The sequence below is a fragment of the Echinops telfairi genome, unplaced genomic scaffold (assembly GCF_000313985.2).
Source record: "Echinops telfairi isolate 266 unplaced genomic scaffold, ASM31398v2 ScPeMD7_18;HRSCAF=68, whole genome shotgun sequence".
Classification (NCBI taxonomy): Eukaryota; Metazoa; Chordata; class Mammalia; order Afrosoricida; family Tenrecidae; genus Echinops; species Echinops telfairi.
In genome coordinates, this window is record NW_022103915.1 from 34,745,970 (window position 1) to 34,765,624 (window position 19,655).

General features: G+C 46.5%; 1 protein-coding gene across 2 annotated transcripts in view; it reads left to right on the plus strand.

The window, feature by feature from the left end:
- MAP3K9 (mitogen-activated protein kinase kinase kinase 9) overlaps positions 1 to 19,655 on the plus strand; it is a 93,257-nt gene that overhangs the window by 67,711 nt on the left and 5,891 nt on the right. Inside the window, exons 3-9 of one of the 2 annotated variants that reach the window (XM_004698690.2) lie at positions 2,532 to 2,680; positions 3,862 to 4,037; positions 8,759 to 8,999; positions 10,737 to 10,859; positions 12,100 to 12,253; positions 17,947 to 18,015; positions 19,441 to 19,553. In XM_004698690.2, the coding sequence (XP_004698747.1) occupies positions 2,532 to 2,680; positions 3,862 to 4,037; positions 8,759 to 8,999; positions 10,737 to 10,859; positions 12,100 to 12,253; positions 17,947 to 18,015; positions 19,441 to 19,553 (1,025 nt within the window). The remainder of the gene's footprint in view (positions 1 to 2,531; positions 2,681 to 3,861; positions 4,038 to 8,758; positions 9,000 to 10,736; positions 10,860 to 12,099; positions 12,254 to 17,946; positions 18,016 to 19,440; positions 19,554 to 19,655) is intronic. The other variant, XM_045288243.1, reaches the window with a different exon arrangement.

The window sequence follows — 19,655 nt, forward strand, 5'->3', positions numbered from 1 at the left end:
TAAACCTTTACAGGAGCAGGCAGCCTCACCCCTCTCTCGCCTCGTAGGTGTAGAGTCCGTCAAATGGGATTTAGAAGGACGAAGAAACAAGCCGGGTAAGAGCAGAGCTACCCTAGTTTATCTGGTGCTCTCTGGGTCAACACTGGGCGGCCCGAGACCTCGCCGCGGGACAGCCGCGGCTGACCGCTAGAAAGTCAACACGATGAGCATGCGTCAGTGTTTGGGTCTTTGAAAGACCGGCCCGTTATGCCAGCGTCTTCACACACAGCTGGACACCGCTCGTCTTTCCTGTATGGAGGAAAGGGGTTTCTTGGGCGAGTCGGCTCCCCAGGATGGAGCAGGGAGGGCATTACTGCCAGGAGAAGGCGTCTGAGCCTCAGCATTGCTCTCATCCAGGCATGTGGCCAGTAGCCCCATGGGGTTTCTCAGAGGCGCTTGGTTAGAGCTGTCTGGTTTGGTGACACTCTTCATAAACTGTCATCGAGTCGATTGTCACTCATAAGGGGCCCTATAGGACAGGGTAGGACTGCCCCTGGGGATTTTGGAAAGTTAACTGTTTGAAGGAGTAGAAAGCCATGTCTTTCTCCGGAGGAGCGGTAGTTAGTTTCAAACTGCTGACCTTGTGAGTAGCACCCCAACGCATCACCTACACCACCAGGGCTCCTCTGACCATCTTGATAGTCACCTTAAAAGTGTGGTGGAAAGTAACCGTGCCATGTCCGGGGCTTTCTCTATGGTGCCCGGTGCAGGCTGCAGGACCTGCTGACCGTGTACTCCGTGAGTGCTTTCTGTGTACCAGAGACAGTGCTGGGCTCGGCGTGGCAAAAATTAAAATAAAAACAAAAAACTGCTCTCCCTATAGACTCATATACAAACAATAAGAACATACTAAGAGTCTCCAAAAAAAGGCAGTCACACCTGGAGATCTCAGGAAAGCCTTCTTAAAGTGACCTGCATTGTCCCATCAACCTCAGTTTAAAACCCAGCTCCTGTCTGGAAGAACTAGATCCTGCAAGGCTCCGAACTGTTTCCCAGACTTTTTTTTTCCCCCCGCCAAGATACATAGGAAAAGAAATCATATTATTTGGGGTGCTCACTGAGATAAAGGAAAAAGTGGCATCTGCCACCCTCTGGTGTGCCCTGGCACATGGGTTGTACACGACTTGGTTTGGGATCATGCCTGCTCACGTGGGGTGGTTTGAGGGGTCTTGGGCACTTGCTTTTGCACGGCCGACCCCTCTCTCTGGAGCATCAGCCTCACTGAGTACTGGAAAGTATGGCTCACAGGCTATTGTGACCTATCCCTCTCCTGACTCGGTGAAGTAACCCTTCTTTCTGTCTTCGTAGTATCAAACCTCGTTTCTCTATATCCTACCAATGTTTCTGTCCTGCTCACGAATCTCTTTGGGAATAGGCTGTTTTCATCCTGGATTCCGGCGCCTGGCATTTAGCTTGATGCAGTGTTGTTTAGTAACTACAGGAGGCTTCAAAAAGCTCATGGAAAAATAGAATGGAACGATAATGGGATGTTAACGCCTCCTATTTAAAACAAACACATACATTTGGGACATTTGAATTCTTTTTATTTAAGATTGTTTTATGGGGGCTCTTATAACAATCCATACATCAATTGTATCAAGCATATTTGTACATATGTTGCCATCATTTTCTAAACAATTTCTTTCTATTTGAGTCCTTGGTATCAGCTTCTCTTTTTTCCCTCCCTCCCCACCTCCCACCGTCGTGACCCCTTGATAAATTATAAATTATTATGGTTATTTTTGTATCTTACACCAACCACTGTCTCCCTTCACCCACGTTTCTGTTGTTCATCCCCCTGGGGGGGGGGGGGCGCGGAAGGGATATGCGCTTCCCTCCACCCTGAATTCATTCTTGAAAGACCATTACAAATTTCCCAGATCGAAAAATGGTAGAAGGGCATCCTAGAGAAGAGTTGGAAATTGACCCCCATGACCTACTCTGTTTGCCTTTGATGTGTGCCATTACATCTGTCTGAAACGTGTTTTCTTCACCCGCAAAGTGACGATCATCCTTCTCTCAGGTTTATTAGACATTAAGGATGAGGTGTGCAAAGTGCCTTAGCACCCTCTGCATGCATACAAGGTACCGTGGTACATAGATGCTGGAATCATTGTTAGTACAAGAATTTGAGGTGGAAATATAGGGGGACTCATTCTTTTGATAGGTCATAACCCGTGGTTTCTTGTTCAGACTTATTCCTGGAAGGATTGAAAGCTACATAATTTTGCCCACGTCTGAGGATAAGTTTGTAGAACAATTATTCCACAAAGCTTTGAACTTCCCGTCCTCTGATTCCTAGGCTACGGGAGAGAAATTCTCTCTGTGAGGACTTGGGAGACCGGGAGGGCGCGCTGAGGCCCTTGCAGGGGACAGCGACTGCCGGAGTCTCCTGTGTGTCCGGGAATTCGTGGCGAAGCTTCTTGAGCTACTTTGTATTTCTGTGAGGTGGTTGCTGTGGCTTATCACGTGGCTTATCTTCTCCTCCTCAGCTATGGGGTGCTGCTCTGGGAGCTGCTGACTGGCGAGGTGCCCTTCCGAGGGATCGATGGCTTAGCGGTAGCTTATGGAGTGGCCATGAACAAGCTCGCCCTGCCCATCCCTTCCACGTGCCCAGAGCCCTTTGCCAAACTCATGGAAGGTAAGTGGCCCCTGAGCCTGAGCAAAACTGACATAATGTTGGTAGATTTTTTTCACCAGTGACTGCAGGATCAGTTACTGAAAGCTGAGATAAAGTATCCGTCATTGAGGGAGGAAGCCTTTGGGCCACTGGAAGGACGACTTCACGCCCCCGATGTTTCTTCTGTCGATTTTTTGTAACTGGAGAAGTTAGCTTAGTAGCTAAGGCCACTGATGTTCAGTAGTTCAATATATCAGTATTTAAGAAACAAATCAGACACAGCAGTGTTTATATGACACCTCTGAGTATCTTACATACAGAAATGAAAAACATCTATGAAGAAAGGAACTATAAAAATGATCTGATCAAGCCCCACTGTTTTGTAACTGAGAAACCCGCAGTCAAGAAGCTAAATGATTAGTGAGTGGCTGAGCCAGGACCAAGTAGAACTTACTTCTCTGACTAAAACGCTAGTCTCCCTCATCACATCACCCCAGTGAGATGGGGTAGAGATGGGAACTTATTCATGGGAAATGGAGGCCCAGGGCATAACCAACACTTGAAGCCCCATCCATGGTCGCCAGCCCACCCCCCCTCGGTGGGCTTTCTGAGTTTTGAAGCAGAAGTCGATGGCGTGAATGCAGTTTCTGTATCTCCAGTGTGTTTCCTTGAAGCAAATGTTTAAGCAACTTTGAAGTTCCTTGAGGGTTTATACTACTGTAAGTTGGGCAAAAGTGGAATATGAAAGAAGAAGAGGTATACAAAAAAATCCTAAAAGCAGAACTGGGGGAAGGGGTGGGTCTACAAAGGTGTTTCACAAAATTCATGGGAAACTTTAGTTAAAGGGAATTATCTCTTGTCGGTGCTGGACTCGCTTTGAATCAAGCAGTCACATCATCAACTTTAGCAGTGGACCGAGAACACTCGTTGGGTTTCCCCGGCTCGGTGAGCAGTCAGGACTGGAGAGGGGCTTAGACTCCTGGTGCATCTTCTCTCCCATTTTGATCTTGCCATATGGTTGTGATGTTGAGTGCTGACTTTACTTCCCGAACCCCGTGTGAATTTCTCTAAATGCCAACCAGTTTGGGGGGAAGAAAGGAGAGGAAGTTGTCTGGTAAATGTCTGGTAGCATCACTGAATGCTACCTCTTAGGTTTCCCTCTGTCCATTCATGCTGTCTGTCTCCTCACGTGTTCCATTCAGACTGCTGGAATCCTGACCCCCATTCACGACCATCTTTCACAAATATCCTGGACCAGCTAACTACCATAGAGGAGTCTGGCTTCTTTGAAATGCCCAAGGACTCTTTCCACTGCCTGCAGGATGACTGGAAGCATGAGATTCAGGAGATGTTTGATCAACTCAGGGCCAAAGAAAAGGTAAAAAAAAAAGTGGGTGGTTTGCATGTGTGGTGGGGTCAAGCGTGCCTTCAATTAGTGGATTCTCTCCCTGCGGCCTCTGGACGCTTATCAGCCTGACTTTCCTGATTCTAACACTACCACCTTCCTGTCGTGAGTTGCTTTCAAAGGACAGCTCCATCCTTCCAGGCTTTCATGTGGAGAGAGCTCTCCAGGCTTCCAGGATGAGTTGGATGGCAGACCTTTTCTCTTTTCAGGATGTGAAGGGGTGAGAAGGGAAAATCGTGAGCCCCCCTCTCCCCTACAGAGTATCTCCTTCATTGTCCAAACCACGTTTGGCATTTTCCAGTGAGCCCTCACACTCTGCCAGTTGAAAATTTGCAAGGGCTCAAGAAAGGTTTCATGGCACTTCAATGGAAGATAACTCAATATAGGCTCATTTCTACTAGATTATCATGAATGACATCTAGTGACTTGTAATATCAATATCAGAAACAGGATATGGGCTAGAAATGCCCATATGGTTTTGTAATTGCTTGGCATTTCTCCTGTATGGAAAGGGCCCTAAAATCCAAACTGACCCAGGAATTCAGAGATCCCTAGCCTACCAGAGATCTACCCTCTTTGGTTTCAGTGGCCACTCCCAAACTGATCCTGCTCGGCTCCCTAGGTGTCCAGCTAGTATCACTGCCCAGCAGGTGAAGCTGACCATAGTTAGGGACATGAAGCTATCTTCATGGATTTGGTTGGACACTGCTTTTCGTCTCCCTGCTATGGGATTAGGTAATCGAAGCTAAGGTAGTATATGGCTTTTTGATATTGTGTGTGGTTTACACCTTGCACTTGAGAGGTCTCAGCTGGGCTTATGGCTCCTGCTGCCAGTGTGTAGAGGGGGTATGATTATGATTATCCTTATCCATCTCAGAGCTGAGGGTCAGGGCCTTGTGTCAGGGTGCATGACTAGTAAGTGAAGAAGTAGTTTCAAACATTGGCCATCTAATTCCAAATGTATTCTTTTCAAAGTGTATTATTGTACCCTAAGCAAGTGACTTTAAATCATTTCTATAGCTGATTTGTTGTTGTTAGATGCCATGTTAGTCTGGGTTGACTAGAGAAACAAATCCAGCAAGACACTCATATGTGTCTAAGAAAGAGCTTTATATACAAGACCAATTGAATATTGAGAAAACATCCCATCCCATCCAGATCAAGTCCATAAGTCTGATATTAGCCCGTATATATGATACCAAGCTATAAAGTCCTCTTCAGACTCACAAAACGCATGCAATGATGCCGAATGCAGGAAGATCACAGGCCAGTGGGTGGAAAGTGTTATGAATCCAGTGGGTTGTAAGCATCTCAGCACTGGCAGGGCTCTCTGCCTGGCTCCTCCAGCCTAGCTCCATGTGTCTTCTCAGCTGGGATGTCTGCCAGGGAGTGAGCATGTGTCCCACCTCCAATGAGCTGTTTATCTCCTCAGCGCCTCCAAATGAGGTCATCAAGCTGCGACCTGATTGACAGGCTAAACTCCACCCCTTCACTCTTAAGTCTCAAATTGACAACAGGTTACGTAACTACCACAGCTGCCTTTCAGCAGGTTCTGATTCACACTGCCAGGTCCCGCACCACCCTCCTCGTTGTTGTTATGTTTGAGTCTAGTGTCACAGTACTGTGTCACTCCATCTCATTGAGGGTCTTCCTCTATTTCATTGCCCCTCTACTTTACTAAGCACGATGTCCTTCTCCAGGGACTGGTCTCTCCTGATGGTGTGTCCAAAATATATGAGATGGTTTTCCCATCCTTCTAAGGAGTATTCCTGTAGTACTTCTTCCAAGACTATTTGTTCTTCTGGAAATCCATGGTACGTTCCATATTCTTTGCCAACACCACAATTTAAATGCATTGATTCTTCACCAGTCTTCTTTATCAGTGCCCACCTTCCACATACATGAGGCAATTGAAAATACTGTGACCTGAGTCAGGCACAGTGTAGTCCTCAAAGTGACATCCGTACTCTTCAACATTTTAGAGGCCTTGTGCAGCAGATTTACAGGGTACACTAAATCATTTCACTTCTCGACTGCCGCTTCCATGAGAATTGATTGTGGATTCATCTCTTCTCCGTTTGTTATATTATGTATTGGTCTGGTTTTGAAGACTTTGCTTTCTTTTCCACTGAGTTGTAATCACACTGAAGGCTGCAGTCCTTGATCTTCATTAGCAAGTGCTCCAGGCCCTCCTGTATTTCAGCAAGCAGGATTGTGCCACTGCCTATGAAAGCTCATTGGAAGCCAGCCTCCAACCCCGATAGCTCATTCTTTCTCATGTCGTCATTTTCTCCCATGATTTGCTCAACAGATTGAATAAGGATCGTAAAAGGCTACAACCCTGACACACATCTTTCCTGATTTTAAACCATGTAGTATTCCCTTGTTCTGTTTGAACAACTGCTTCTTAGTCTCTGAGCACAATGAGGTATTCTGTAATTTTCTTTCTTCTCCCTGCTATTCGTAGTTTATTATGATCACACAGCCAAATGCCTTTGCATAGTCAATAAAACGCAAGTCAATATCTTTCGACTGTTCTCTGCTTTTAGCCTGCATCCATCTGACATTAGCAATGATATCTCTCATTCCATGTCCTCTCCTAAATACAACTTGAATTTCTGGCAGTTCCCTGTCGATATACTGTTGGAATCATTGTTGGATTGTATTCAGAAACATTTTCCTTGTGTGTGATATTTGCGATGTTGCTCAGTCATTTCTGCATGATGTTGAGCCACCTTTCTTTGGGGTGGGTACATAGATGGAGCTTTTTCAGTTGACTAGTTCTCTTCCAAATTTCTTGAGCCATGTATTTTAGTACTCACTCAGTTCCCTGAGTCTTGTTTTTCACTAATGCCTTCGGTGCAGCTTGGACTTCTTCTTTTAGTCCAGTGGATCTCAACCTTCCTAAGGCTGTGTCCCTTTAATACAGTGCCTCATGTTGGGGTGACCTCCAACCATAAAATTATTTTCATTGATACTTCATAACTGTCATTTTGTTACTGTTAAGAATCAGGCAACCCCTGTGAAAGGGTCATTCGACCCTCAAAGGGGTTGCGACCCACAGGTTGAGAACCATTGCTTTAGTGCCATCAGCACTTGATCATGTGCTACCTGTTGAAATAATTGTTCATTGACCAGTTCTTTTCTTTTTTTCTTTTTTTGTATGAATGGAATTTTTTATATTTTGACAAGTCTAGCGTGACCCAGAACTAAAGTAGCTTCTTTCTTTTTTTTGAAATAAAATATTTTTGATAGAAACAAATAGCACTGCTTTTTTAAGTACAAAAGCAAAAAGTCCAAGCTATAGGTGCCGTCCAGTCAACTACAACTCAGAGAGGCCTCTTGTACGACAGAGCGAACGACCCTGAGGACGTTGTCAGTCCACTGTTGCTCCCACGGCCTCCGTCCATCGCACTGGAGGCCTTCTGCTGCCCTTCTGCTTGAGGGTGCACGATGCTTTCCTCCCCCAGGGACTGGTCTCTCCTGATCACATGTCCAAAGCTGTGAGCCGGGGTCTCGCTACCCTCACTTCTAAGGACAAGACAGATCTGTGTGTTCTTTTGGCAGTCCATGCTACTTCCCATTTTCTTTATCGGTGCTATAATTTACATGCATCAAGTCTTCTTGCGTCCTCCTTATTCAATATATAGCTTTCATATGAATGTGCGACATTGAAATTACCATGGCTGGTGACCTGTTCTTTTTGGTACAGTGATTCTGTGTATTCCTCCCATTGTCTTTTTGCTGCTTCCTCCATCACTCAATGTTTTGCCCATAGAATATTTCATCTATTGCCTTGATTCAACTACAGGCTTGATAAAACTATTTCTTCAGGTTAGGTCAGCCTCCTTCCTGCTTCTAGGGAGTGTGAGGGTGGACTGGCCTCTGGGCAGGGGTTCAGGCTCCCTTGAAGGAAGGAAGGGGCTTCTTCCACAGCACCATCCTTTAGATGTGAGCCTGTGGGAGAGGAGGGCTTAAGGCGCTGGAAATCAGCTTGCTCTTTCCATTTAGCTATAAATCCAACCAAGCAGGAATCATTTTCCGCCGTCTTCCAAGTGTCTTTTTTTCACCTGAGGGTGAAAGTACAATCGTCAGGCCGGGGACTGAGGATTTGCAGCGCACATGGCCACCTGCTTGTGACTTGTTTCGGTGGAGAAGGAAAGGCAGAAAAGCGGAGCTCAACTTTCAGCAGCCTGCGATGGATCGATCTATGCTCCCGTAAGGGTCTGCATGGATAGTGCTGTCTCAAAGCTCCTTCTCCCCTTCTTGTTTCTCATTGACGTATTCACTGACCCCACACTTACTCAGCAACCCTTCAACAAGTACTGTGTTGCTCTGATCAAAAAGCAAGCAAACGCTTCATACGGTGTAAACTTCACAATAGAACTAGGTCTGTAAATGCACAGAGATGACTCCATTTCTTATGTACAGGCCATTTTGAACACAATTCAGGGGGAAATGGGGAACCCCCCCCCCCCCTCCCTCCCCCCCCCACCGGAGGGCCTCTAGCTTTTAGCTCCTCCATCCTTAGTTTGACTATTCTGAGTCGTTCTTTCCCTCGGCGACTTGGAGTACGCAGGCAGCAGTGCCGTTTTCTCATGAGCACCCACCCTTAGGGCTCTCAGGCCTCGCCCCCAGCACCCCTCAGTGCTTAGAGCCCTGCTCTTCACTGGTGCTTCTCCCCCTGCCCGCAGGAGCTCCGCACCTGGGAGGAGGAGCTGACCCGGGCCGCCCTGCAGCAGAAGAACCAGGAGGAGCTGCTGCGGCGCCGGGAGCAGGAGCTGGCCGAGCGGGAGATCGACATCCTGGAGCGGGAGCTGAACATCATCATCCACCAGCTGTGCCAGGAGAAGCCCCGGGTGAAGAAGCGCAAGGGCAAGTTCAGGAAGAGCCGGCTGAAGCTCCGCGATGGCAACCGCATCAGCCTCCCTTCGGGTGAGTGAGTGGCACAGGCTTGCTGGGAAGTGAAGCCCGAGCCTCTGGCCGGGGCTTCCTGCGGGAGCTGAGGACGAGCTGGAAACAGCAGTGATGGGGCTGGACCGGGTCCCCCCATGGAAGGACTGCTGGCGGTCTGCCTTTCTCTTGGACCTGACTGAGGGCGACTGTACAGAGTAGGACATGAAGACGGACGAGGCAGATGCGGGACAGGCTGCTCGAGGCATGGTTGCTCACACGGAGACATCTCGTGCTTTCCTGGCACCTGGAATGGGGAACATAAGTGGGGGAACAACATTTTTTCCCCCACTATACATACACACACACACACACACGCACGCACGCACGCACACACACACCCCATGGGAATGGAGATATATATACTATTGACTGTGGGAAAATAATTTGCATGTACATTGATGTACGTGTGTGTTTATCTATGTGCATATATTTATGACAACAAACAATTTGACTTTGCAAAATAACGCATCTCATGGCTGCCTCCCATAAGTAGCTCTGTGTGCAGTTGAGATTAGATTACTTAAACTGATAAGACTTTGAGTTACACCTAACCTTTCAGAAACACATTGGCTGAGGAAAGGTGTCTTTGGGAGAGACAGGGCCCTGTACATTAGCATCCTTGTGGTGGGTGGTCTGCCCACGCTGGAAGGGAGTGCTCGGTGGTGCGCTCTGTTTCTCTAAGGTCACCGGAAGCAAGCTTCCCAGCAATGCAAGCAAGCCAGAGGAGCTCGCCCAGCAGGAACAGTAGTGGGCGATGTCAGCCAATAGAATGGCGGCTGGCGAACTAGCCTCACATGGACAAGGGAATTAATACAATTCCGTGAAACTCCCCGCCTAGGGTCATGTTTACTGCTTCCCTTGTTGCCTTGATAGGCCTAGAAATGAAAGCAGCAGTTCCCACCTTCAGAGAGGTCACCCGCTCGCGAGGATGAGTTGTTGGTTGCCACCAAGTAGATTCCAGCCCGTGGCCACCCGGGTGTGCAAGCAGACCGCCCACCGACACGCGGGTTAGTAGAACGAACGAGCACGTGACCACTGGCACCACCGGGGGACGCTTCTAGCAACTCCTAGATGGACCTTGCAGCTGTTTGTGACCCATTTCTGACAACCAGGGACATTGAGACAAACACACTTCAGAGCTGAACACAACCCGTGGACTGCCCTTAAGTCTCACATTCTTTATGTTGTCCCTTTGGGCTACGTCTGAATGTAGGCCGCTTACCCATCTCCCTGCTTCACCAAGGGTTAGTTCTTTTGTTGGGGGGGGTGGGGGTGGGTTAGCTCTTAGTAACCGACGCTGCCGACTCTTCCTAAAGAGCATCTTCTCACACACATTGGTCTCTGAGGAAAGGGGGCACATGGTGGCAGATTGTGCGAAATTGAGAGGCCGAGGCTAATGTGTTAGAAGAATCAACAATGTCTTCTGTTTTAAAACACAATTCCGAATGTCATGGTTGCCCCCAAAATAGATGATAGAGACAGCTGATGACATATGTGTAGTGACATTCACTCAGATAATGAACTTCCCATCTTTCCATACCTTAGTCTTGCCACATCCCTCTGGGAAAATGAGATGATTCGGAAACTGAGCGTTTCCCGTAGGTAAACAGTGAGCTTTTCAGGAAACTGGGTCTTGTCCCTCAGGCATGCCAAGCAATAGCCATCTTCTTCCAGAAACGCTCTAATGCACATTCGTGTTTGTCTTTCCCCAAGCAGATTTCCAGCACAAGTTCACAGTGCAAGCTTCCCCAACCATGGATAAGAGGAAGAGTGTGATCAACCACCGCTCCAGCCCTCCTGCAAGCCCCACCATCATTCCTCGCCTTCGAGCCATCCAGTGTGAGACTGCTCCCAAATTAGTGGGCCAGAACCTACCAGGGGCTCCTGTCCCCTGCTCGGTGCAGCCTCCAATGGGTCCAGGCTTGCTCCATCCATTACTTCTCCTCGACATTGTGTGTACATGTGCACATATGTAGGCACACCTGTAGCCCGCCCCGCCTGGTCTCTGCATTAGCTTCTGCGCTTTTTACTGTACGCTGTACTCTCTGTCAGAGGCCACCGAAGAAGTTTGTGGGGATCAGTAGTGTCTCTCTAGAGTGAATTGGATGCGGGTGTGTGGTGTAGACCAGGTTGGTTCCTGGCCTGGAGACCCTGTGTCCTCTCTTACCATTTGGGGCATCGTTTCTCTTTTGCTCATGCTTCCCTGGGAAGGGTTTTTTTTTGCAACATTTAGCTCCTGAGGAAATTGCACAAATACTTTAAGTCAGTACCAGTTTTATTTGTTGGAAAAAGCTTTCATCAACCCACCACCACCACCGCTATCACCAACGTAAACCTGGGTTTCTGACTTGTTAAGAACATCACGTCAGTGGGTTTGGTTTTTTTCACCCCACATGGCCACATCGGCTGGAACTGATGATAGCCTCCTTGGGTTCTATATTTTGTCTGTAATGTGCTGGGGTTTTTTGTAATGGGCTCATTTCCTTATTTTATGATATGTGCCTAGTCCCTGGGACATTTGAATTTCAATTCTTACGCCAAGATATCAATATGAGAAGAATATTCTGTCTCATCTATCAGATTTCTCTAGGCTCTTTCTTCCCCAGTCTCCTCCTTTTCCTAAGTTTCTCCTTAGTCCTGAACTCCTTATTTTCTTTCCTCCCAACCCCTTCTTCCCCAAACTGACCCTGCTTGTCTGCAACTGCCTTCTCCTTTAATCTCTCCCTCTCCCGGGGTTATCTGCCTACCAGCCCACCCTACCCAACCAAACAAGTTCCCTAAGTCAGATCTGTTCCAATCAGATGTCTGGTTGGTCTGAACGTCAGCTCCACATTGGCCTGATGAGAATTTAGGGGAATTTTCATGTGTTGTATTTTGAGAAGGTAAAATAATTGATAGTTGAGAACTCCTTCAGAGGCTGTACTAGAGTCTTTGCAGCAGCAATGTGTGTGTTTGTGTGTGTGTGTGTGTGTGTGTGTGTGTGTGTGTGTGTATGTGTAGCAGAGGCTAGAGGCTAGTCTAGGGGGGAGGCTCTGCCTGCCTGCTCTCCACATTCCCATCTGACCTTTGTTTTTCACAGTGACACCAGGTGAAGGCAGCAAGACGTGGGGCCGGAGCTCCGTCATCCCAAAGGAGGAGGGTGAGGAAGAGGAGAAGAGGGCCCCCAAAAAGAAGGGACGGACGTGGGGGCCTAGTACGTTCGGTCAGAAGGAACTTGCCTCAGGAGACGAAGGGTGAGAGCCAGATGCTGTGAGATTCTTTTTCACTTAAAACTGGATGCACGATTTTAAACCTCTTTGCCTGTTACTTGTTTCCATTCTTTCTAGAAACTACAAGTGCTGCAAGAGTTGTCCAGTTCCTTTCTCTTGAGTAGGGAGGGCAAGGCACTGTTCTGTTTGTTTTTATTCTGTGTTTCTGTAGCGGGCCAGGTAATGGTCGGTTGTGTGTCTCAGCAGCCCTGCTGCTGTAGCTCAGAATCGCTGTAGGATACAGGCAGTACATTGAAGACTGAGTGTGGCCATGCCGATAGGCCTTGGGAAATGGATAATGGTGATAGCCGCGTGAACACAGCATCACTAAGTTGTGCACGTGACAAATGTTGAATCGGTAAATATCTTGTTACTCACTTTCATCATAACTGAAGAAGTAAAAGAGGTTGGTAGCAAATTTTGGTCCACTAGCTATGGTTTGCCAGCTCCTGGAAGTATCTAAGAGTCCACACGTTAACCAAATGTAGACAGTTCTGCCTGAGTGCTCTTCTTCCCCTTGAAATACTTGTTCAGAGGAAGAAGAGCCTAAATCCTAGGCTTCAGCCTTCTTGGCAGGAGGCTCATCCTGAAGCAGGGAGAGGCAGGATAACCCAGCCCTGGTTGTGCCTGTCACCAGTGGCTGTGCAGTCAGTTTGGACTTATGACAACCCCGTATGTTTGAGAGTAGAAATGTGTCCCGAGTCATTTATCCGATGAAAAGCGTGGATGCCAACGTCAGACTTCTTGAGTGTGGACCCAGGCTCCTCACATCCTAGCTGTGTGCTCGTATGTCTCATTCTCATCTGTACAATGGTCACAGCCCTTGTACCAACCATCTCGTGGAGCTGCTGTGAGGATTCGAGTCACTGCTGTTGATGGCAGGCCTGGAAGATTGGCCCCTGCGCTGTAAGCAGGGAAGACGTGATCTGGGGCTTGTGCTTGGCTTCTTGGCAAGCCTTTCATAGCTGAGAGAATGGGTCTATACTTCTTGTCTCCTCTCCTTACCACTCTCCCTACTGTGTGGGGTATTTTTGGGTTTTCCAAAGGGCTTTTAAAGGTTGACTTTTAGATCCATGCTTACTGGTGTCCTGAAGCTGTACCTGGTGTAGATAATCCTTCAAACACGACAATTTCACACCCAAGACTTTTTTTCAATGTCAGTATTGAGCTGAGGTGAAAATGACAATTGTGTACATAAAGGCCTGGCTGACTGCCTGAACCTACACGTCAGAAGCTACTGGATGCTTGTGGAGAGCAGCTTGAGATATAGAAACCAGTTTACCTCCCCACCCACAACTTGTTTGTTACTTGTTGTGGCTTGTGTGTTGCTATGATGCGAGAAGCTACGTCATTGGGATTTGAAATACCAGCAGGGACACCCGGAGCTTCCAGACTAAGGGCAGGCTCTGAAGAAGAAATGCGCTTTCCACCTCAGAGGACTTCGCCATGGACGCCTTGTGAGTAGCAGCAGAGCACTGTCGGGCACTGAGACCCCCATGCACAGCCGCAGAACTCCGCCCGAGGCAGCGCCGCAAGATGCGCCCCTTGGCCTGCAAGGCACACAGAGAATGACTACGGAAGAGCGGTCTTCTCAAAGGGGAGTCGACCCTAGTGGGTGGATGGAGTAGAGCTTCCACGGCCGTCATTTGCTGATGGGGCATCACTCAAAATGAGAAAGGAAACCAAACAAACAGCTGAAAACATATGTTAACAATCGGAACCTTTGGAAGGTATGAATTAAGAATCTAGAAAAATTAGAAGCCATCAAAACTGAAGTAGACCACATCAAGATCAGTATCCTAACCATGAGTGACCTGATATGGACCGTTGTTGGCCATTTTGAACCAGACAATCATGTGGTTTGTGATGCCCAGAGTGACAAATTCAAGAGGTGTGGTGTTATAGCCATCGTCCAAAAGAACGTTGCAAGGTCTGTCTTGAAGCACACTGTTGGTTGTGAGAACATAGTATGTACATACCTAAAATAAAATCCAATCAGTACAACTAGTCTTCAAAATTTGGCCCAACCAGTAAACCTAGTTATGAAGAAATTGAAGAATTATACCAATATCGTTCAGATATGCATTCAAGGTGCATTGATAATTACTGGCAACTGGAATTAAAAAATTGGTAACAAAAAGGGAAGAAACACTTGGAAATATGCCCCTGGTGATAGAAGTGTATCTAGAGATCGCTTGATTGAATTCTGCAAGACCGACTTCCTCATCGTAAATAACTTTTTCAGTAGCATAAATAGCAACTGTAAATGTAGCCTTCTCTAGGTGGAACACACCAATGAGATTGACTGTGGGAAGAGGTGATGGAGATGCTCGACATCGTCAGCCAAAACAGTGCCACGGGCTGACTGTGGGGCAGACCAGCAATTGCTCATACATAAGGTCAAGTTGATGTTGAAAATTAAAACAAGTCCACGAGAGCTCAAATATGACCTTGAATATATTCCACCTGAATTTCTGGAACAATCAAGAATAGCTCTGCATTACTAAACACTAATGACTTAACACCTGACTAGCTGTGATGTGAAATCAAGAACATAATCCATAAAGAAGGCAAAGGATCATTTTAAGAAACAAGAAAGATCAAAGTGGATGCTAGAAGAGACTTTGAAACTTGCTTTTAATCAAAGTAGTCAAAGCAACTGGAGAAATGATGTCAAAGAGCTGAACAGAAACTGTCAAAAGGCATCTCAAAAAATAAATAAATAAAGGATTATAATACCTGTTTTTAGAAGACCAAGAAGGAAGGACACACTCTGCACATCTTACACTGAAAGAGCTATGAAAGAATTTAATCCTTGAGTTGCAATAATGAAAGATTCTATGGGCAAAATATTGAAGCATTGAAAGAAGATGGGAAGATAGAAGGAATGCACTGAGTCAGTGTCCAAAAAGAACTAGTCAGCATTCCCTATTTCAAGAAGTAGCCTATGATCAAGAACCTATGATACCAAAGGAGGAAGTCCACGTTGCGCTGAAGGCATCTATGAACTCAAACTAACAAAGAAAGTCCACTACCACTGAGTCCTCCCTCCCGCCTAGTGACCCTAACGGACAGGGCAGTGGGTTTCTGAGACTGTAACTCTTGATAAGAGTAGGAAGTTTCATATTTCTCCTGTGCACAGCAGCTGGTTGTTTTGAACTGCTGACCTTGTGCTTAGCATCCCAACTTGTGACCACTTTGCCAACAGGGCTCCTATTTAGGTTTGAGTTCTTATTTTTAAGTCATTGGTCCAGCACGTGCAGAATACCAACTGAAATGTTTCAACAAGCTGATTAGTAACTGGAAACACTCATTAGTCTCTGCCAAGAAATTTGGAAGAGAGCTACTTGGCCAAATGACAGGAAGAAACCCCATATACTTATGATTCCAAAGAAAAGTAACCGAATAGAATGTGGAAATTATTGAACAATAGTATTAATATCACATGCAAGTAAAATTTCACTGAAGATAATTCAACAATGGTGCAGCAGCAGTACATTGATAGAAAGCTGCCAGAAATTCAAGCCAGATTTAGAGGAGAAGGATAGCATTACTGTTGTCAATGGATCTTGGCTGAAAGCAGAAAATATCAGCCGCCCCCCCCCAAAAAAAAGGTGTGTTTTATTGATTATGCACAGACATTCGACTTTGTGAAGCACAGTGAACTATGGATACCATTGAAAAGAATGGAAACTCCAGAACACTTCATTGTGCTCATGCAGAGATGGTACGTGGATCAAGAGGCAATTGTGTGAATAGAGCAAGGGAATATGGAAGGGTTTAAAATCAGGAAAGGTGTGCATCAGGGTTGTCTCCTCTTACCAAAGTTACTCCGTTTGTATGCCGAGCAAGTATTACAAGAAGCTGGCTTACCTGAAGAAGAATGGGGCATCAGGATTGGAGGAAGGCTTATTAACAACCTTTGATATGCACATACACAACCTTGAGGAAGTCTCTAAGCATTTGCTGATGAGGATCAAGGACGGCAGCCTTCAGTATGGATTACATTTCAAATGAAAGAAAACCAGCATCTTCACAACTAGAGCAATAGGTAACTTGATAGATGGGGAAAAGATTGACGCCGTCAAGGATTATATCTAGCTAGAATACACAATCCATGCTCATGATTCTCAATCACCAGTCAAGAGATCAAACGTTGCATTCTTTGCATTGGATACATCTGCTGTGCAAGATCTTTTCAAAGTGTTGAAGAGCAAGGATGTCACTTTGAGAACGGAGGTGCAGCTGATCCAAGCCCTGGTCCTTCCAGTCGTCTCACGCATGTGAAAGTTGGCCGTTGACTATGGAAGACCAAAGGACTGGTGCATTTGAATTGTGGTGCTGGTGAAGAATATTTCCAGGACCATGGACTGCCCAAAGAACAAACAAATCTGTCTTGGAAGAAGTACAGCCAAATGCACCTTAGGAAAGAAGACGGTGAAACTTCATCTCAAGTACTTTGGCCATGTGATCAGGAGAGACCAGTCTCTGGAAATGGACATAGTGTTTGCTAAAGTGGAAGGGCAGCAAACATGAGGAAGACATTGGAAGAGATCGACACAGGGGCTGCAACAATGGGCTCAAACGTGACAAACGTGAGGATGGTGCAGAACTCATAGCAGCTCTCTGTACAACTGAACAATTCACGAACGAGTGGGAGCCACTCATCCGGCACCTAACATCCACCACGCCGGAGCATTGTGAGAACTCAGTGTCTAAACCCCTGCGAGTGACAAATTGCGCTGCTGAACGAAATTCTTTAGGAGCAAGAAGCCTCCACTTCTCACTCTGCCCTCTGGACCTTGAGCTAAAGGGAGTTGAACTAGGTCTGAGAAACTACGTTGCCCAGAATCCCTTGAGATTTCGGATGCTAGAAGGCTCTAGGTAGGACTTACCAGGCTAGCTGTGGATCCCGATAGGTTTTATGGCTCTGCTTCACTGAATGCTCTTCAATTCTTTTTAAGTTATAACTCTTTTGCTGTTAATCTTAACTTTAGTAATTTTCTTCCTCCCTGCATAAATTGGCCCTCACAAAGTTCTGAAGCAATTGAAAAAGATATGACAATGTGTTTTTGTGGTTTTTTAAAATTCCTAATGAAGAAATAAAATCTCAAGGAGAAGAGAAAGACCTCTTTGATGTCAGAAATTTTTGAGAACCACTTTATTTATGGTAACATTTCTGTTAACCATATGTACTTGAGTATAAGCTGAGTTTTTCCAGCACATTTTTAATGCAGTTTTTGTGATAAAATCAGGTACCTTGGCTGATATTTGGGTCAGCTTACATACGGTACCTGTTACCTGATAATCATAGGTAATGGGGGGAAAGCTATCGTGAATTCAGTAATGTAAAGTGAGTGTGTTTTGTAGTTTTGCTGGCATTGTCGTCTTTAAATATATGTATATATCTGGAGGACACCTATGTACTGTTTCTACAGAGCTTGGGTATGTATGGCATCCCAGGCCCCTTGCCCTTATACTGTGGCTGTCCAGGGACCTTGGCCCCATACGTCTGGAGGTCCCAGGCGTGTATCTGGGCCATCTTGTTAGATTCTTGCATGGTGTGGGGCTTTGCTGACTTAACAAGGGGAGGGTGGCTGCCTTGAGGGTTCCAATGGGGGAGGCTGAACTGGATGTGTCCTCTGTTGCCCACTACGCATTCTCTTTATTCATCGAAGATCCCCTCAGAGACGTGAGAAAGCTAATGGTTTAAGTACCCCTTCAGAATCTCCGCATTTCCACTTAGGGTGAGTCTGGCCTTTGCCCCCTCTCATGACCTGTGCTGGGAAGGGCCCCCTCTCATTCCCTTGCTCACACAGCAGCTTCCCTAGATCCAAGCCTCCTTGTCCGGGCTGTGCTCATTTTTGGTTTTGTTGTGTTTTCAAAGAAGCTTTACCTTTGTGCACCTTGGGAAAATCCCTGTGTTGATCTCACTGCTTCTTCACGTCTCTGGCAAGCCCTTTGTTGGGATGTGCCTGGCCCCTTTCGTTTTTAGGACAATAGACGGTGACTCTTCTTTGGGTCTGTAACACTGGGTTTGACTTTGCTCCTCTGAATGTCCGGGCTTCCAGCACAGGAGGTGATATTACAAAATTTTCTGTTAGAAATTTTCTGTTAGAAATTTCAGGCTGTGGGTTTAACCCGATGCTTGCCTCTGGCTCTGGACTTTGGTTAGAACCAGTGGTGTGCGAATATACTTTTTGGACATTTCTGCTAATACTGAAAACAGAGTTCTGAGGTCAATGGGAAAATTGGTCTTTCTCATTTTCACTCCAGATAGGCTGGGACACTAGCAAGAGTGGACTTGAGTTGAGTGGTACTCTCTAACCCTTAAAAAAAACAAAAGTCACCTCTGGTTATAATCCTAGCGTCTCCGAGGGAACCATAGTCCAGAGATGATGAGATTCTGTCTTGTACTCTCCTCTCGGGAAGGTACCAGTGCTTCTGGGCCTCTGACTGCTCCTTCATTTCTGTATCCTCGGTTACTCTCTTGCCAGGATGGGTTGATTATAGAGTTTGGAAAGGGAGGTCTAGTCCTCTTTCTCTCCACTCCCAGACAAAGTAGAGGAACCAAGTCCAACATTACCTACAACCTACACAGGTCTGTCCCAAAGTGCACTGGGTTGGTTTCATTTAAGAGGCAATTTTGTTGGTTGATTTGTGTGTGTGTGTGTGTGTGTGTTCTAAAGTGGTTGGCTTTCAGTTGCTTCAGTACGCTGTAAGCTTGGAAGAAGAACCTGAGAAGTTGTATGAGTGGAGTGGCCTGGCCCATCTCTGTCTCTGCTGGTGCTTAGTGCTTGTTTTGTTTGCCAGGATCTGCACTGCAGTATTTCTCGTGTTCCTCATATGCTGTATTCAGCGTTTATTGCCTTTCCCTGGGGCTGGTCCCTTAGTAAGTTTCCTGCCTGCTTGCCAGCCTGACTACCAGCTTCTCCTTAGCAGCATGGAAGGGCTGCAAATATGATGCTGCCATTTCTATGTCTTTCCAGCATGTGCACAGTTTACAAAGTACCATACGTGAGCTCTGTACCATGTATTGCTGGTGCTCTAAGCCTCTTGAGCTTTGATGTAATTGTGCCGATGAAGAGAGACATTTCCACAGACCAATGGACCCAAGGGTAGAGTAAGAGAAGGAACTAGTTCTAACAGTTTCCCCACTTTCACTTATGCAGCCTCAAGTCCCTGGTGGACGGGTACAAACAGTGGTCTTCCAGTGCCCCTAACCTGGGGAAGGGCCCAAGGAGCAGCCCTGCCCTGCCAGGGTTCACCAGCCTGATGGAGATGGGTAAGCCTCACCCTTGCCTTCATTCTTCCCTATTGGAATTCTCAGCCAAGTTTCCAGGATTTCTTAAAATCCCCTCATGCTGTAAACAAGCGGTCATCTAGC